The sequence below is a fragment of the Ascaphus truei genome, chromosome 4 (genome assembly GCF_040206685.1).
Source record: "Ascaphus truei isolate aAscTru1 chromosome 4, aAscTru1.hap1, whole genome shotgun sequence".
Classification (NCBI taxonomy): domain Eukaryota; kingdom Metazoa; phylum Chordata; class Amphibia; order Anura; family Ascaphidae; genus Ascaphus; species Ascaphus truei.
In genome coordinates, this window is record NC_134486.1 from 209,986,309 (window position 1) to 210,006,462 (window position 20,154).

General features: G+C 42.6%; 1 protein-coding gene across 4 annotated transcripts in view; it reads right to left on the reverse strand.

The window, feature by feature from the left end:
* The window catches only part of CATSPERE (catsper channel auxiliary subunit epsilon), an 891,786-nt gene that overhangs the window by 374,750 nt on the left and 496,882 nt on the right, over nt 1-20,154 (reverse strand). For 3 of the 4 annotated variants that reach the window (XM_075596820.1, XM_075596819.1, XM_075596821.1), the window contains one exon: nt 13,530-13,633. The exons of the other annotated variant lie outside the window; for it this stretch is intronic. In XM_075596820.1, the coding sequence (XP_075452935.1) occupies nt 13,530-13,633 (104 nt within the window). The remainder of the gene's footprint in view (nt 1-13,529; nt 13,634-20,154) is intronic. 4 annotated transcript variants of the gene reach the window in all.

A 20,154-nucleotide genomic window follows, 5' to 3' on the forward strand; every position in this document is an offset into this window, starting at 1 on the left:
ACCGGGGGAACCTGGAATGTGATTTCCCCCTGCACAGTCTTAGTGCTCTGGTCTGTGCTGAAGCAGGGAGATCTGGCGGTGAGCCGCTAACTGCTTCCTAGGGAGGATTTTGTCTGGTGGTCTGTGTCTCCATGTCTCCAGGAATCTGGTAGGATTCCTGGGTACATGTTTCGTGGTAATCAGCAAGTCTGGCCCCCTTCTACCCAAACACACCCTGACAACACTTTACCGTAAAATCATCCCTGAAACTCATGCCCTTTGAATCTCCGCTGGTTGGCCCTCCTGGAACAGTAAAACACACACATACATCTTTATTAAAATACAGTGCACATGCCATAACTGGGTTGCAGAGCTGACACTTCAACCTCCCCAATATGGCTCAGGGGCACCCAGCCGGACATAATACTTTTATTATTGGCCTGGGTACCCCCTCACTGTCACAGTGTGTACTTTATTTTTACAGGTTTTTTTCAATGGATTTTTCTTTTTTTATGTTATTCGAGGCCCATTCACTGCTAATTTATTAATCTGTGCCTGTTTAGGGTACAGATGAATTCAGTAATAGCCAATGACTTGTTTGGCAAATGCATTTCTTCTATTGACTGTTATATTTTCTATGTATTTTTATTGTTTAGATTAAATTATTTTGAATTGTAATGGCTTGAATTTTTTTTTCAGAATGTTTTGCGTTTTTATTTAATTATGAATTTTGTTGGCTACTGGTTTAAGTTGATGTTGTCTAGTGGTTGTATTAATTAATTGATGTGTTGGTTAGTTCTATTAGCTATTGCATTTATTTTTTTGGCTAGTTGTGCGATTTATTTAATTTATTGGCTAGTGTTGTGATTAATTTAATTGATTAGAGGTTTTATTTCTTTAATTGATTGGTTGGCTAGTGCTTTTATTTCTTTAATTGATTGGCTAGTGGTTTTATTTCTTTAATTGATTGGTTGGCTAGTGGTTTTATTTATGTATTTGATTTATTGCCTATTGCTTTTAATTTTACAGTTTGGGGGTTTAGGTGCTTGTTGTATAGGTTTTATTATTGTGTATTTTGGACATTCAGGCTTTTGTATTAGTGACCATTGACTTCTATAGTAGCTTATCATGCCCATATTATATGGTTATGATGTACTACTATAACAATCAATGGGTACAGGGTGGACCTAGTGGGTCCGGGGTGGGTTAGGCTTGGGTTAACCCCTTAATTACTTTAGCGGTTATTAACGGCTAAGGTGATTAAGGGGCTAGGGGATATTAGATTGCATTTATTATGTATGCTTTTTGGCAACGGAGGACACCATTAAAATTGGAAGGGGTAAGTAGAACAGTTATTATTTACTTTATTTACGCTGGCTGGCTAATTTTGTATTTAATAATGGGCAAATAATCTATTATCCATATCTGGATAATAGTTATTTTGCCCATTAGTGTTCTGTATGTGTTTGGGGGAGGAGGAGAAGTATTTATTGAAATGTAGGCCATTTTTAATTATTTTTAAATACTGGAATGGTACCGCAGGCCAGAGGGGACCCACGGGTACCACCTGAGGACCCACGGACGCCCACAAGGACCAGATGAGGACCACCCAAGGGCCCCCAGACACCTGTGGGAACAACCTGAGGGCCCCCAGACACCAGTGGGGATGACCCAGGCACACCCCCGACACCACAGGGACCACCAGAAGGATGGAGACCATCTCCTCACCTCAAACCTGCTGCTGTGTCAGACACTCAGGAAGCGCAGTCTCACGGTCCCGCTACAGGTACGCAGATCTTGTGCGGTCTGTCTGCCCACCCGCGGGTTCTGGCTTCGCCCCCTGCACTGACGCTCGGCGGTTGCGCTTGTACAGCCTCCCCTCTGAAACACGCCCCGGTCTCCGAACCCTGCCCCGCTGATGGACAGGACCGGCGTGAGTGTTTTGCGCACCGGACTCTGCCCCCTGACCTCCGTGACGCTCGCAGGTCAGCGCGCGTTCTGTCCCGCCTCCCTTCCTGATCAGGCTGCATCATAGGGCACACCTGTGTGCTCCAGCAGCCTATGGAATTCAGTTTCCTGGTTCCGCCCTGCTTCTTCATTGGTGGATCTCCCGTTATATACCCTCTTGTTCCAGACTCTCATTGCTGAGCATAGTCTTTTGTGATGCCGTGCCTTGCTGCATTCTGTTCCTGTTACCTTGCCTTGTGTTGCATTGCCTGTTTACCCTGCCGTTGCCTGACCCTGCTACTCTCCTTGGACTCCGCACCTATCCTCTCCTGATCTGGCTATGAACGACCATTCTCCAGTCTCCAGTCCTGACCTTGGCTAGTATCCCGACGATCCGCTCCTCCAATCCTGAACTTAGCTACGTACCCCGATGATCCGCAACTCTCCTCTCCTGATTTGGCAAGTACCCTCAACTACTCTCACATCTACAGTATAATCCTGAACTGGCTTGTACGACCAATCTACATCCTAGGCGCGCCCGCGTGGCTGTGGGTTGGCGTTACTCAATTCCCTACCTCAGCACTGTGGTCGCACTTCGTTTGGGGTGAGCTACACGTTACACATGGACACCCGCGGGGACCACCTTGAGGCCATAGAGCCTAGCGGGGACCTCCCGAGGGCCCTAAGACACCCATGGGAAACCCCCAGGGTGCACTGTGGGGCCTGAGGGCACCTGTTGGGACCACATCGGGACCTCCACTGACCTGTGGTATTAATCCTGTGTCTATAAAAATAAATATTGGTTTTATGTGGGGGCACATGGAGTGGGTGTTGTATTGGTGTTTACTACATATTTTAATTTTAATTTATGACTAGTGTGGATGAACACGGGGCCTCCAGAGCAGACCCGTGTTGGTTTCAGGTCCGTTGACCCCCTGCTTCCTCAGATACAAGCCCTGTTATGGGGTGTCGGTATCTCCTTAATACCCCAGGCCCACAGGAGTCCTCGGTGGCCCTGCCGGGTGTCCGTAAGCCTCACAGTGGCCCAGCAAAAGGTTTCAAACAGGGTCTGGAGGCATACAGGTGGTCCCTGGCAGGTGCCGTGGTCCTCCAGGTGGTCTCGGTCTGTTTGAGACGAAACGCGTAGGGATTGATTTATGATATATTGTCCAGTTTTATATCATTTATATGCCACTTTGACTTACGGGACATTTATTATCTGGTACTCAATACCAAGTACAGCCGTACCACTGATATCCTTGCGGGGATCGCCGCAGTCTATCCGGAAAGCCCAGTGACGTCACTAGCTCTCGCGAGACTGCTACTGGAGGCTCATTGCAGTGACGAAGGACTGGAAGTAGAGACACTCCCCCCTTGCTCCGGTACATGGAGTAGAATTGCAGTGTTGCTGTATTCCTTCACATCGGATGGTGTTACTGGAGCGGCTGTATCCTGCACCTGGGCTGGCGATTGAGTATTACTCACGAATGCTTTTATTCCCTTTATGTTCGTGAGTGTGCATTTTATACATCCAACCCCATATAAATTAGTAAACCTTAACACGCTATGTGTGCGCCTGTTTTTTTTTTTTTTTCTGTAGATATCTCGGAGGGAGTGGTTACCCCCTGCATTCAGGCTGCAGAGACTCATTTGGACAGTGTGTGGAGCTGGATTTTGATTTGTATTTCATTTTACATGTCTGGACACTATTCATTCATTTTTTTCTCTCTCTCTCTCTCTCTCTCTCTCTCTCTCTCTCTCTCTCTCTCTCTCTCTCTTTCTCTCTCTCTCTCCTATGCAAATCAATGTTAACAATAAAATATTCCAAACAAAATACAATTCAATCCAAACAAGTATACTATTTAAACCAAGCAAGTAAACAGAAATATATTACCATTAATTAATCAAATCCGAAATCAATTACAATCCTATCCAAATCAATCAAAATAACCTATTTCAATCGTTAAACCAAACCATTCATAAAATGTTTTACCATCAGCCAAAATATAACTACCAAAAATAATCCACTATTAAAAAGCAAGCCTCACCCTGAAATCAAGTACTGCAAAAAGCACCAAAAATTACATCTATCTACATTAAAAATTGCATACAATCATTTGTAAGCATGCAGCAAAATACATGTTAAAAACAGCTAAACAAGAAGTTCCAAAACAATAATTTCTTACCCTGTATGTACAGTATATATCGATCTAGACATACATACATACAGTGGCAAGAAATGATAATAAAAAAAAACTATCACATGTAAAGAAAAAAAAAACCTGTAAAAGTTTAACAAAATACATTTTTTTTGTTTACTTACCATTACTTGACTCACTCACCGACTCAAGTCAAACAGCTTACTCTCGAACCAATCCCCGCACAGGAACCCATAAAATAAAAAATCATAACAATCCACGTGTGTCTTCTTTTTGTAATCCTTTCCGTCAGTCTTGGAGTCTTCTTTACCTTCTTCGGGGTCTTCTCCGTCTTCTTCCATCGTCTTACGCCACACCCTTCTTCTCTTCTTAGGAGGGGAGGTGTTCACTCCTCGACGTCTGGCTTCAAAATGAGACGACATAGGCTTTTATAGGCCTATGACGTCACATTTTCGTCAAATGGTTCCCATGGCCCTGATTGGGCCTTAAAAACCATGTGAATTTGTAAAAAAAAAAAAAAATTGATGACGTCATTTAAAGGGAATGAAGCCAGCCAATCAGAATGGCTGAGCTACAATTGCCTTTAAGATGACGTTATCAAAACAAAGATGGCCGGTGACACATGGTACGGTAGCCAATCAGAGCGTGGGAACGAAATACCAACTCTGATTGGCTGATGCAAAGCCTCTGTCACATGGTCTACTAGAGCCAATCAGAGTTGAGATTTCATTCCCACGCTCTGATTGGCTACCGTACCATGTGTCGCCGGCCATCTTTGTTTTGATGATGTCATCTTAAAGGCAAGTGAATCTCAGCCATTCTGATTGGCTGGCTTCAGTCCCTTTAAATGATGTCATCAATTATATATCTTTTTTACAAATTCACATAGTTTTCACGGCCCAATCAGGGCCGTGTGAATCATTTGACGAAAATGTAATATATTTCTGTTTACTTGCTTGGTTTAATAGTATACTTGTTTGGACTGAATTGTATTTTGTTTGGAATATTTTATTGTTAACATTGATTTGCATAGTGTACATGATGCACAGATTATATGCATCATGTATACACTGTAAAATTCAATGTTTTGATTGTCGATTGGGAGATTGCCATTTGTTAGATATTGATTGGTAGATGAGAATTATTTTATTTTTCATTTTTTTTTTTTAATGTGGCTATCTAATATTTTAATTTTGAAATGCAAAGTGATTTATGGATTTGAAGATGTGCTATTTTCATTTGTGCATGTTTTTGGGAATGCTTAAACATTTCTTTGTATATTGGATAATTGTGTGTGTGTATATATGTGTGTGTATATATATATACATACATACATGATGAAGCCACTGTACAAATAAATGGGTGAAGGGTGGCTTAACCCCTTAATTACCTTTGCGGTTATTAACCGACCAGGTGATTACAGGGTTAAGTGACACCAGAATGTATTTGCAATGTATTTTTTGGTAACGGAGGACTTCAGAATTCATATTGATGAGGTTAGTACGAAGAAGAGAAAGGATCGGGGGTCCATCCGCTCCAGGGAAAAATGGAGAACTCACCAGCAAAGAAGTTAAAAATCTATTTTATTAAACTACATAAAAACAAAATAACAAAACAGCACAAAAAATCTCTCCCACGCGTTTCACGCCTACTATGGCGCTTTGTCAAGGAGTACAGAGAATGGGGAGGCCCGCAGTATTTAACACACTCCCCGTCATGCAAAACAGCTGTAGTAAATAACCAAATAATTGTGTTTTGCAGGAAGGACAAATCGGAGAAAAGAAAAGAAAAAAAGAAAAAGAAAAGACAAGAAATCAACATATTATTTGACAAAACATGACATACAAATAGTAAATAAAATTTACAAGAAAAATAAATAAATAAATGAAAAATCATAAATGATGTTGTGCAGAAAAATTGTTCCATTGGTCAGAGCATCAGTAAAACCTGTCCCAGTACACATAAATTAACTAGCCATGAAGATGGACTTGTGCAAAAGAAGTAGTAAGTTAACTCATTCATATGTGGATGAAATAATAACCACATCCTTATAGGAAGTACTTCTACTGTATGTATATGTTATCTGGGAAGGATAAAGAAATGGCTAATACAATCAATGTCATAAACAATACAAATGGAGCAAAAGGATAGGTGAACAAATAAATAAATGAACATGGCAAAACCATAAGAAATATATATAATAAAAATATGTTTACAACATATATATATATATATATAATATGTTACAACCCCTTCAGACATCTCATAGTTACTTATCACCGTTACATTGATGACCTGATTTTAGTTTGGAAGGGCACTGTTACACAACTGCATGCATTTATCTCACACCTTAATAATAATTCCTTTAATCTTATATTCACAGCCCAGCACCATCACCATCACATTTCTTACCTTGATCTTTGTCTTTATGTTGACATAGACATGAGAGTACACACAGATATTTACAGAAAGCCCAATGCTCGGAACACTTTACTACATGCCAAAAGTTCTCATGATAAATATCTGTTTAAAGGCATACCTCGGGGCCAATTTTTGCACCTCCGTAGGAATTGTTCCAGCAATGAGGATTTCGAACTTAGATCATTAGAGATGATCGAGAGATTTGAGGCGAGGGGTTATGATCCCTTTATACTCCAAGAGGCCTACCAAAGTGCAAGAATGGAGCCAAGAGAGAATCTTATTCAAACGCAAGGTACAGGTTCATCTACAAAACGCAAAAAGAATATGCTTCGCAACAAAGAGATTAACACTATGCCACCACTTTTCATTACTAGGTTTAGCAACCAATCGTATGACATCAAAAGGATTATCAAAAAATACTGGCACATCTTGGCCACTGATCCCCTTCTCAAAGATATGGTGATCCATGATCCCCGTGTTGTCTTTCAAAGATCTCAAACACTGGGTAATTTAATATAGCAGGTGTGGGAAATGAATCCCTGTAGGTGCTACAAATGTCTCTGCAGTATTGTTGCAATATAGCATAGGTGTCCAGGCAAGTATTAGCTTCTTTAGCAGTATATAAGGCACTGATTGCTCACTTGATTGCCATATGATAGGGTGATAGAGTGGTATGCAAGCACCACAGCAGGTGTGTGAAATGTACCCATTACTGAAGAGAGCACACCCCACACCCACTTATGGGACGGCACCCCTCAACCCATAGGCATGAGACATGATAATTACATGAATAATGATACTGCCATTACAGAAACAAGTAACTCACGAAACCTTCCTGGACTGGTGTGGCGTGCCTCCTTCCAATATGATGAATCCAAGTAGAGAAGAAAGTGGTGGAGCACTGCAGAAAAAATGAAAGGGCTGGAGGCTGCTTGAAAATTAAAAAATGCTTTAATTTATGGCATTGGTAGACCGGGCTACAAAAACAGAGGGTAACTCTGACGCGTTTCGCTTCTACAGCGCGAAACGCATCAGAGTTACCCTCTGTTTTTGTAGCCCGGTCTACCAATGCCATAAATTAAAGCATTTTTTAATTTTCAAGCAGCCTCCAGCCCTTTCATTTTTTCTGCAGTGCTCCACCACTTTCTTCTCTACTTGGGTAATTTAATATCACCAAGTGTGCCAAGATTAATTTCTAAACCTAAGGAATTTTTCCCTAACATGATTGGTTGCTATCCCTGTCACCATTGTAAAATGTGTAAATATCTTGTAAAAAAACAAAACGTTTTCAGGGTCTGAAGATGCTAGAACATTTAAAATATTGTCATGTATTACATGCAACACTGATCACGTCGTTTATATGCTCAAATGCGGTTGCAACAAACGATATGTGGGACTTACTACAAGACCACTTAAGCAACGCATACTTGAGCACATGAGACTAATTACAAATAGAGATCAGTTTCACCCAGTCTCCAAGCATTTTGATATTTGCCAAAAAGGGTGTCTATTGAACTTCAGATGCATTGCATTGGAGTCTGTAAGGTTACACCATAGGGGTGGAGATAGAGCCAAGTAGCTTCATAGGCGTGAAGCATTTTGGATATTCACATTGAAAACGCTTATACCCAATGGGTTAAATATTGATTGGGATTTGAAGAGTTTTCTATAACTTTGCATTGTAGTTTCCTCACTGGTCTACCTTTTTTTGACTGTGTACAACAAAATTTCTATTACATTGCATTTTTTTCTCTTCAGCCCCTTTCTTTCTTTCATATATACTTTTTCTGTCTTCCTCCCCTTTGACTCACAGACAGACTCCAGTGTTGTTGTATCAATATATTTTTAAATATATATTTTTATTATATATATTTCTTATGGTTTTGCCATGTTCATTTATTTATTTGTTCACCTATCCTTTTGCTCCATTTGTATTGTTTATGACATTGATTGTATTAGCCATTTCTTTATCCTTCCCAGATAACATATACATAGAAGTACTTCCTATAAGGATGTGGTTATTATATCATCCACATATGAATGAGTTAACTTACTACTTCTTTTGCACAAGTCCATCTTCATGGCTAGTTAATTTATGTGTACTGGGACAGGTTTTACTGATGCTCTGACCAATGGAACAATTTTTCTGCACAACATCATTTATGATTTTTCATTTATTTATTTATTTTTCTATCTGTATGTCATGTTTTGTCAAATAATATGTTGATTTCTTGTCTTTTCTTTTTTTCTTTTCTCTCCGATTTGTCCTTCCTGCAAAACACAATTAATTGGTTATTTACTACAGCTGTTTTGCATGAAGGGGAGTGTGTTAAATACTGCGGGCCTCCCCATTCTCTGTACTCCTTGACAAAGCGCCATAGTAGGCGTGAAACGCGTGGGAGAGATTTTTTGTGCTGTTTTGTTATTTTGTTTTTATGTAGTTTAATAAAATAGATTTTTAACTTCTTTGCTGGTGAGTTCTCCATTTTTCCCTGGAGCGGATGGACCCCCGATCCTTTCTCTTCTTCGTTGTCACGTGACAGGATCAGTGTCCTCCACCGGATGCGGATACAGATGCAGAGGGAGACGCTTCCACAAACGTCTGGACTGGAGCCGCAAGGAAGGAGAGCGAAGCGGTGAACTGGTGAGTCGTGCGGACTCTACACCGGGCACGATCTAGCCAGGGCTAGGGACAGAGTAAGTACTTCTTGTCCCCGTATGCATTAGCCCTCTTCTGCTCTACCTGTTACCCGGCGTCTGAAAAGCATATTATTCCAGTCCCTACCCATTACAGCTGTACCCGGTGTTAGCTCCGTTTATCTGTTTATTCCCTATAGATTTTGCTCGTCGGGCATTTTCTGGCGCATGCTCTTAGAGCTCATACACGGTTTGTTGCTTTTTAGTACTATTTGATGAGGTTAGTAGAACAGTATTTATTTTATTATGCTAGTTAATGTGTTTAATATTGGACAAATATCTGGATAATAGTTATTTTGCCCATTACTGTACTGTATGTGTGTGTGTGCGTGGGGGTGGGGGGGTGGTATTTATGTATTTAAATGTATAGGACAGGTTTATTTTTTTTACATACAGGGTTGGTTCCTTTTGTCTGCGGGGACCTCTGGAGACCACCTGAGGTCTCCTCGGATGTTCACGGGTACCAGGCTGGCGGTCCACGGGGGACACCTGCAGGGAAGAACCGGTGGCCCCACATCTGCTGTGGGGGCACCGCGCACCCATAGGGACCACCCGAGGGCCCCCAGACCCCCATGGGAACCAACCGAGGACCCTCAGACACCTGTGGGGCTGACCCAGGGCCCCCCAGACACCCGAAGGCCTACCTGTGGAGAACCCATTTGGGGCCCACAGTGACCCGCGGAGACCACCTGGAGGACCACGGTGCCTGCCGGGGACCACCCGTAGGCCTCCAGACCCTGTTTGAAACCTTTTGCTGGGCCACTGTGAGGCTTACGGACACCCAGCAGGGCCACCGGGGACTCCCGTGGGCCTGGGGTATTAACCCTGTATGTAAAATAATAAATCATGTATTTATGGGGGGGCACAGGGGGTGGGTTATGTATTGTTTATTAAATATAGTCATGTTTATTGTGGTTAACAGGGGTGGGGGGGTTATTGTCCCCAAGCCAGGTTGGGTAGGCCTCCCTGTGGGTAGTGGGTGGTTAGGCCTCAAGGGTGGAAGTGGGGGAGTGTGTATGGGCCTCCCGAGTGGTGGGTGAGGGTGGGTTAACTCCTTAATGACTATAGCGGTTAATGACCGCTAAGGTGATTAAGGGGCTAGGGGACATTACATTGGCTTTTGTTATTCTTGTTTATGTTTTGCAGTATCGGAGGAGGGCATGGACGGTGATGAAGATGAGGATGGCTTTCATCGTGGCAGCCGGACATGGGTGAATGCTATATGTATTTATTGTATTTATTGTGCTTTATATATTTTAATTGGGCAAATTCACTATTATCCATTTGTGGATAACAATAATTTTGCCCATTACTATACTGTATGTGTTTGTATTTATTTTAAAGTATTTATGTGTTTTTTAATTTGGGGGGGGCACACAATTGGTACTGCAGGCCCACGGGGCACACCAGAGGTAGTATCATTGCTGTGCATCCCAAAAATGTAATATATGTACGGGGGGTATAGGGGTTGTTGGGGGCACAGGGGGGGTATGTTGTTTATTGCAATGTTTATTGGGGGCAATTGTCCCCAATAAACATGCTATTATGCGTTAACCCCTTCATTGCCTTAGCGTCTATCCGCTATGGTAATGAAGCAGCATTAATGTATTTTAATAATATTGTGTGGGTGCAGGGGGTCTCCTGAGCTGAACCGCATTGATTTGTGGCTCAGGGACCCCCTGTTTCCCGAGTTACAGGCCCCGGTTTTGGGCATCGGTGCCAGTGTCGCTGCCATCTTTATAGCGGGCACGTCGCGTCATGGACTCTATAAAGATGGCGGCGACACTGGCACCCGATGACCCATACCGGGGCCTGTAACTCGGGAAGCAGGTGATCCCTGAGCCACAAATCAATGCGGTTCAGCTCAGGGGACCCCCTGTTCACAGTACACTATTATTAAAAATACATTCATGCTGCTTCGTTACCATAGCAGATAGCCGCAAAGGTAAAGAATTATTGTTTATTGAAATGGGTGTTTTATTCATAGTGTAGATGTGCAGAGGGTCTCCGGAGCTGAACCGCTTTGGTTTTAGGTCCAGGAGCCCCCTGCTTCCAGAGAACCGACCCCTTCATTGGGTGCCGGTATCCCTCTGCTAACGTGATCGGGACATTTAAATGCAGAGGGATACTGGCCCCTCATAACAGGGCCTGTTTCTCGGGAAGCAGGGGGTCCCCGGACCTGAAACCAATGCGGTTCAACTCCGGAGACCCCCTGCACATGTACACTATGAATAAAATTGTATTTAAAAGATTTTTTAATGTTGCCGATGTTTGCGCCGAGAGATTGGCAGATCTCTCTCTGATGCAGACACATCTTGGCAGGGGACAGCTTATCGGCAGCTTTTCGCCAGGCAGACTGTCTCGCCATCGGCTAATTGCCATGTTTGGCAATGTTGCTCTCGCTGTGATTCGCCAGGGATTCGTCCCTTCCTGCATACAGCGAGGGCAACACGCCAAAAACATGGCGAATTCAAACCCCTGGCGAATTCAATTTTTCGCCGCTTAGTGCATGACCCCCTTAGACTCCCAAAAATTGTAGTCTATTGGGTACAGGGAACAGAAAAAGAAAAAAACCTTGTCTCTTTATTTCTGTCTGCCTTATTTACCCACCCACTTTCCTTTTGACTCAGTTTGGACTTTCAGAGTCCCCCTAACCTTATGTATGGTTGGGCACCCACAAACCATATTCTGTTTATTGGTAACCTTTGCAGTAGCTTGGTTACCCCCCTTAACCTAGGGGATTCCCTCAGCTAATGGAATAATTAGTGATCCCATTGCCTCATTCTCCTTTCAGAGTTATGCTGAAGTTGGGCAACCTAGTGGTGAGTCACGGTAAAGTTTCCAAGGGGGAGTATTGCCGGGACAATGTGCCTACATGTATCTGAGAATCAGGCATGATATTCACATTTATGGGGGAACCGGTAACTCCGGACCCCAACCTCCTATGCAGATTCGGGCAACAGTTCCTCCGCAAAATCCCACTTGAAACTCATACACTAGCAATCCCTGCTTGATTGCATGCCCGTAAAGGGAAAAACACAAGAAATGGTTTTATTACATAAAGTACAATGCAATAATACAATGGGTGACGGTGAGGGGGTAAACAGGCTCACAATAAAGGTAACCCCTTGGTAACCCCTGATCCATGTGTTGGGGTTCAGGAGTGTCAGCTATTGAGCTCAGTGTTTGTAACTGCATTGTGTAAAATTATGCGACAATAAAGAATTTTCTGTATTTTACCTTTCCAGGTGTGCCAGCAAGCAGAGATTGCTAGGCTATTAGTTTCAGGGTGGGTTTTGCAGAGAAAGCCTTATCAAATTGTGCCAAGGTAGTCGTGGTCCTCTTCCCCACCACTCTTTCCGTTCCCCTCTCCCTCCCTCCCCCCATTTCCCTTCCCCTCTCCCCCCTTTCCCTTCCCCTCTCCCCCTTCCCCTCTTCCCCCCCTTTCCCTTCCCCTCTTCCTCCCCCATTTCCCTTCTCCTCTTCCACCCCCAATTTCCCTTCTCCTTTTCCTCCCCCCCTTTCTCCTCTTCCTCCCCCCTTTCCCATCTCCTCTTCCCCCCCCTTTCCCTTACCCTCCCCCTTTCCCTTGCCTTTTTACCCCGCCCTCCTTTCCCTTGTCCTCTTACCCTCCCCCTTTCATTTGTTCTCTTACCCTCCCCATTTCCCTTCTCCTCTTCCCCACCCACCTTTCCCTTCTCCTTTTCCCCACCCCCTTTCCCTTCCCCTCTTCCGCACCCCCTGTCCGTTCTCCTTTACCACCCCCTTTCCCTTTTCTTATCCCTCCTCTCCCTTCTCCTATTCCCCCCATTTCCCTTCTCCTCTTCCTCCCCCTTCCCTTATCCTTTCTCTTCCCCATCTTCCATTCTCCTCTCCTTTCCCCCTTTCCCTTCTCCTCTTCCACTTCCTCTCCCTTCTGCTCTTCTCCCTTTCACTTCTCCTCTTCCCCATAACCCTTCCCTTCCCCTCTTCCCCACCCCTTTCCTTTCCCTTCACCTCTTCCCCCCTTTCCCTTCTCCTCTTTCTAACACTCTTTTCCCTACCCCTCGTCCCCACACACTTTGCCTTCTCCTCTTCCCCCTTTCCCTTCTACTCTTCTCCCCTTTCCCTTGTCCTCTTCCCCCTTACCCTTCTCCAATTCCCCCCTTTCCCTTGTCCTCTTCCCCTTTCCCTTCTCCTCTTCCCCTTCCCTTCTCTTCCTCCCCGCTTTCCCTTCTCTTCCTCCCCCTTTCCCTTCTCCCCCCCACCTTATCTTCTCCTCTTCCTCTCCCCACCCTTATTCTACCCTAAGTATGTATGTATGTATGTATGTATGTATATCATTACCCTGCAAGGTTTTTGGTTGACTTATATCTGGTACTTCTTACAAAGGTTTGAACAACAGGATTCTGTCCCAAAATCCAGAACTGTTGCGATAATACTTTGGAGTTCTGTCAAAACAGAAAAAATAAAGGCCAGTGTAAATTGAAGTTTTTCATCTGGATTACTTAAAAAGGTGATTTTATTGGACTATATATATATATACATACATACACATATACACACACACACACACACACAAACATGTAAAGTAGCGCCATATATATATATACATACATACACATAAATATACACATACACGCACACACACACACACACACAAACATGTAAAGTAGCGCCACTTGTGAAACAGTGTTATATATAATAGTATGAATGTGATATTACCAATATCTATAAATAAAGTGTACAAAAATGAATCTAAAAAAGTGTTAATGCCATCAATAGTAACAATATACATAAATAAATATATTAATGACAAACAAGAGGAAAAAAAGAGAAAAAAACTAAATATATGCAGAAAGTCCAACCCTTAATATAGTCCAAAAAGATTCAGATGGATAAGTTCCAGGAATCCAAGGCTGCTCTCAGAAGGAAAAACCAATTCCAGCAAAAATCTATAGAAACAAGAGAACAGAGAGCGCACGTCCCATAGTGTAAATCAGTACATTTAATATTAAAAAAGGACAAGGGGATTAAGGACACTCACAAAGGTAAAAGAAATTAAAGCAGTTCGTGATATAATCACCAGCAGACAGGTCACAACGTCCTGGATCACACCAACAGATGGGAATCTGATATCCGGTTCACTTTCAGCAGCTTTAGATGGATAACTTGCCGATTTCTTGCTTGTAGTGCGATTTCAAATGACACAGCCTCAAATCAGCTCCAAGCGCGCCTCGGCCGTAAAGCGCGCCCTTGCGTGATGACGTAGTGTTGTAATCACGTTACCCTGACGCGTTTCGTCACACTGACGGTGACTTTCTCAAAGGGGATAGTCAAACAATGGAGTAGTTAATAGGAGCCCCCAGAGGCCAATCACCAGTGCCCACACATATAGACAGGACACTGGAGAATAGCCAAAAAGTGCCCCCCGTAACTCCCCCTATATACATAACTATTACATGAATATCATATAGTATAGGTGAGCATAGACACTCAAAATAAATGTAAAAATAAAACAAGATACAGATAATCATACATAATGTAAAAAAAGAGAAAACTAGATGAGATTAAGACAATCTCTTTATGGGATTTTGGAAAGAAACATCTATTTGGCAGAATGCTGATCTGGGGGCAGGCTTTGTATACTATGGCCGTTTCATCGATGATATTATTATTATTTGGGAGGGTGAATTCACAGTTCTGTCTGATGTCCTGAGTTCTTTTGATCAGCATGATATGGGTTTGAAATTTACGTTTGAAATTAGTTCCATCTCAGTGGTTTTTCTGGATCTGATTTTAACTTCGGATCCAAAGGGTAATATTATCAGTACCACTCACTTCAAATCCGTATCTGTCAACAATTATGCACATTCATCCAGTAATCACCATGCACAGTGGCTAAGAAATATCCCTTTAGGACAGTTTTATCGGCTGAAGAGAAATTGTACAAATGAGAGCGATTTCCTTAGTCAATCTAAAAATCTTAGTAATAAATTCGCAGTGAAGGGTTATGATCCGGATCTTATTAATGACTCCTTCATCAAGGTACAGGCCTCTGATAGATCTACTTTACTTAAGAAATCTAAAAGTTCCAGAAAAATACATATAGGTTACGGTGAACCTAGGAGTAGATCAGCTAATACTGATGGAAATCCTAGGTTTATAACCACCTTCAATCAATCTTTTGGATCTATCAAGGGCATTTTAAATACCCATTGGAATATTTTGAAATGTGACCCTCATTTGGGAACTATTCTTCCTGATAAACCACCAATTGTATATAGAAAGGCAAAAAATATTAAAACCATTCTAGCTCCGAGCAAATTAAGATCGATTAATGAGGATGCCAATACCCCACTTGGGGGCCTTACAGGCAACCACAAGTGCAGTAGAGGCCGGTGCATTACATGCAAACATCTAACCTCTACTTTGGAGTTTGTCTCCCTTCGGAAAGGTGGAAGATATGAGGTCAGAGGCAGTATCAACTGCCTCAGTACTTATATAGTCTACCTTTTACAATGTGGTTGCGGCCAACAATATGTTGGTCGCACCACTCGGTCCCTCAGCACTCGCTTCCTCGAGCATAGGAGGAGTGTGATTAATGGTGTCAGTACCCATTATCTTTCACGACATTTTAAATGTAATCACAACAGCAATCCTGATTCTTTATTAGTGATGGGCATTGAACACATTCCTCCTTGTGCTGGAGGGGGGGATAGATATAAAACTTTGTGTCATATGGAGACATATTGGATCCACCAATTGGGGACTTTAACCCCTGGTGGTCTGAATGAATGTTTGGATACCTGTACTCTGGTGTAATCCTTACACTCTGGTCATATTGATTCTCCTCCCCCTTTCATCCCTGCAATCAGTTAGTCCATCTTCCTCTCGCCATAGCCCCATTCCTTTCCCATACTGCATTTTCTTTCCATTCTTTTCTCCCCTCTATCCCTCTTTTTCTTTCCTTCCCCCCCTTCCACCTCCCTCGACCCCCCTTTACTACCCCCTCCTTTCATTTTCCCCTCACTTCTTCCCTTACTATTGTCCCTTCCTTTCTCAGCTTTTCTTTTCCCCCCGGTTCTATTCCTCCTTTCCCACCCCCCTTTACACCTTCCCCTTTATACCCTTTTATACCCTTCCCCATCTTTTCATCTCATTCTTTCCCTTTCCTCTCCACCTTCTCTATATTTTAGTATATACACACAATATAATATAATATTTTTTTTAGTTCTTGAGGTCTTCATCTATGATCAAATCAACAATAATTTAATATTTTGATAATAAACACTTTGGTCCTTATTATGGCCAGTATGTGTTTTTTTTTATTGTGTTTTTGTTGATTTGATCATTTTCCATTTTTTATGGGCATACAAATCCTATTATTATTCATCTTAGTTCTTTTTATTATGCCATGATGGATTACCTGTGATATGTGTATATACACATATGGTTGTATGTATATGCACATGTTTTCATCTATTAGCAATTTTTATCATTATATATATATTTTTCCAGGTTGCTTATCATTTCAGAATGTGTGCAATTCTGTTTGTGTATATTTGTGTGTGCAGTTTTATAATATATACACACAATTATATACTTATAGGTAAATATGATTTATATTAATATGTAATAAACTATCAATCTTTTAAAACATTTTTTTAATTAATTAGTTGTCTTAATCTCATCTAGTTTTCTCTTTTTTTACATTATGTATGATTATCTGTATCTTGTTTTATTTTTACATTTATTTTGAGTGTATATGCTCACCTATACTATATGATATTCATGTAATAGTTATTTATATAGGGGGAGTTACGGGGGCACTTTTTGGCTATTCTCCAGTGTCCTGTCTACAGTATATGTGTGGGCACTGGTGATTGGCCTCTGGGGGCTCTTATTAATTACTCCCTCATTGTGGATGTATATAAAGATCATGTCCTCCATTGTTTGACTATCCCCTTTGAGAAAGTCACCGTCAGTGTGACGAAACGCGTCAGGGTAACGTGATTACGACACTACGTCATCACGCAAGGGCGTGCTTTACGGCCGAGGCGCGCTTGGAGCTGATATGAGGCTGTGTCATTTGAAATCGCACTACAAGCAAGAAATCGGCAAGTTATCCATCTAAAGCTGCTGAAAGTGAACCGGATATCAGATTCCCATCTGTTGGTGTGATCCAGGACGTTGTGACCTGTCTGCTCGTGATTATATCACGAACTGCTTTAATTTCTTTTACCTTTGTGAGTGTCCTTAATCCCCTTGTCCTTTTTTAATATTAAATGTACTGATTTACACTATGGGACGTGCGCTCTCTGTTCTCTTGTTTATAGAAGTGCTGTGTGCTGGGTGATAATGGGGAAAGGCGGGGTTGCAGACCTGCCTAAGACATGCAGATGAGCATACAGTTGTATTTACATTTGTATATATATACATATTGAGCTTTTTGATCTTGAAAGTGAGGCATGCATATACAATATTTCCATCATTGTAATAGGAACTTTAAGGGCTGAAGGAGTGGCTCGCTGTGTAAAGGTACTGACTTAGAAAACAACGGGACTGAGGCGCATGCGCGAGGGATAGGAGAATGGAGGCTTGAAGTGTGAGCTCCATACCCCTCGGCACAACTATAGCACCAATCCAACGCAAAATTAAACAAAATAACAGCGCAAAGCGTCTTGCTAGAAAGAGATTAAAACAAGGATGCAAACAAGACCAAAAGCACGCAGATCCACCGCCGTTCTGACAAACTACTTCACTAAAACAGATTTGGCGCGAAGAGAGATAGGGGGGACGTCGGCACCACAAACGGGATCTGATTCAGAGGAGGAACTTTCAGAGTTTCCGATGGAGGCCAGAGACCACGAAACGGTCATCCGGAAAGATTTAAGGGAGTTCTGTAACGAGATTAAAGTCTGTCTGCATACAGAACTGTGGGACCTAAGGCGGGATATAAACAGTATAGGGGTCAGAACCGACGACCTGGAGAAGCGGCTGGACTCCACAGTCAAAGCCCTACGTAAAACTGAAAAAACCACGGTGCATCTACAAACGCAAATAAATGATATCACCAATAAACAGGAAGAGGCAGAAAATAGGATCCGGCGCAACAACGTAAGGGTGAGAGGAGTCCCGGAAGAAATAACGGACCCTGAAGATTTCATCAAGATGACTGACGAGCCTATTCCCAGACAGGCCTGACTCAGATTTGCAGCTTGACAGATGTCACAGGGCGCTAAGATCAAGACGCCAACTTGGTGACCCTCCGAAGGATAAAATAGTGAGGATACACTATTATAAAATAAAAGAGGTGGTATGCCAGATCTCCAGAGCCTCTACATCAGTTGAGTTTAAAGGGATCAAACTCCTGATTTTCCAGGACCTCACGCCAACAACTCTATCCAAACAAAGGAATCTCCTGCCGGTGACTAAGCTACTCAGAGACAGTGGAATACGGTACCGATGGGTCTTCCCCTTCGGTCTACTAGTGCTGAGGAATGGCTCCGCGGTCACCCTGAGAGGTTTAGAAGATAAAGAAGCGATTCCTGAAGAAGCCACAGCGAAACGCGTAGAATCGATCAGCTTTGGGAGGTGACTGAGCTGGGGAGAACACTGGAGACAGCTGCTGGCAAACCAACGGAGACGGACACACAAGGCAGCTTCTTCCGCCCTGACCTGAGACGTCACAGGACGTGACGCGGGTACACGTGACGCATGCGGAAGTGCTCCGCCGCTCCTGGAGATACCGGCACTCTCCAACTACAGCTGTCCTCTCCCTCGAACGCATACCATATTTAAAATGTGAGTGCATCATGCATATATTTGTTTATTGCTGCTAATACAATTTTAGACCGTACTGTACCATTGTGCGTTCTCTCTTTTCTTATATACTTCCTTGGGAGAGAATTTGACCATCTATACTACAAGCTTCCTGATATTCTATCAAGATACCACTCTGAGGGGGCATCCATTAAAGGGCTCCTGTCAGAGAGAGAAGGGTCTCTGATACGTTTATTTTTGACATTGTCATTTGTGAGTACAACCATTGCAGAGACTTTATATATTTTTAGATCACAATTATTCTACTATTTGCACCATCATATATATTTTTTCTTTCATGTTCACGAGTCACACAGCGCTCCGCTCAATTAGAAACCTACACAAGATCTACCTGGACCTGGACAGTCCGTTTAAAGGGTGTAGAGCTGCTTTTATATTTTGTATTTCACATCACCACTATTATTCACTTTATATTGGTGGAGGTCACTTATCATATTTTGTGATATAAATTGAAAACTACACATCACTGTCACCTACTGCACCGACACACTTTATTCGAGCAAATACCCAGTATGTACCTGGCAGATACCTGGAATGCGCCGCTCCTCACCTCTGACAAGCCCCGTTGCGTTTGCCTTCCCAGCCTGGGTTCATGCCTGGCTGATGGGCGGCTGATCTGTTAAATGATAATGATTAGGATTTAATAGGCTGCAATGCTTCGCGTGTCTACCAGATGGCATAAATTCATGAATTGTAATGCAGTATATATATAAATACTGTGCAGTACTGCAGCCAGCGGGAATAAAATGCTTCAATCCCTGCCTGGAAAATACCTCAATGCACTCGGGCAGAAAACAGTCACAAACCTCAATACACCCGGGTATACCCGAATTCGTGGGACTAGCCGAGCTCGAATAAAGTGTGTCGCCAGTGTATATTATATAGACAAAATATTTTTCACTATAGTTTAAGAAGCGCCCGGTTTTTAATTTTGTTTCTGCATATTCCCAGACAGGCCTGACTCAGATTTGCAGCTTGACAGATGTCACAGGGCGCTAAGATCAAGACGCCAACCTGGTGACCCTCCGAAGGATAAAATAGTGAGGATACACTATTATAAAATAAAAGAGGTGGTATGCCAGATCTCCAGAGCCTCTACATCAGTTGCGTTTAAAGGGATCAAACT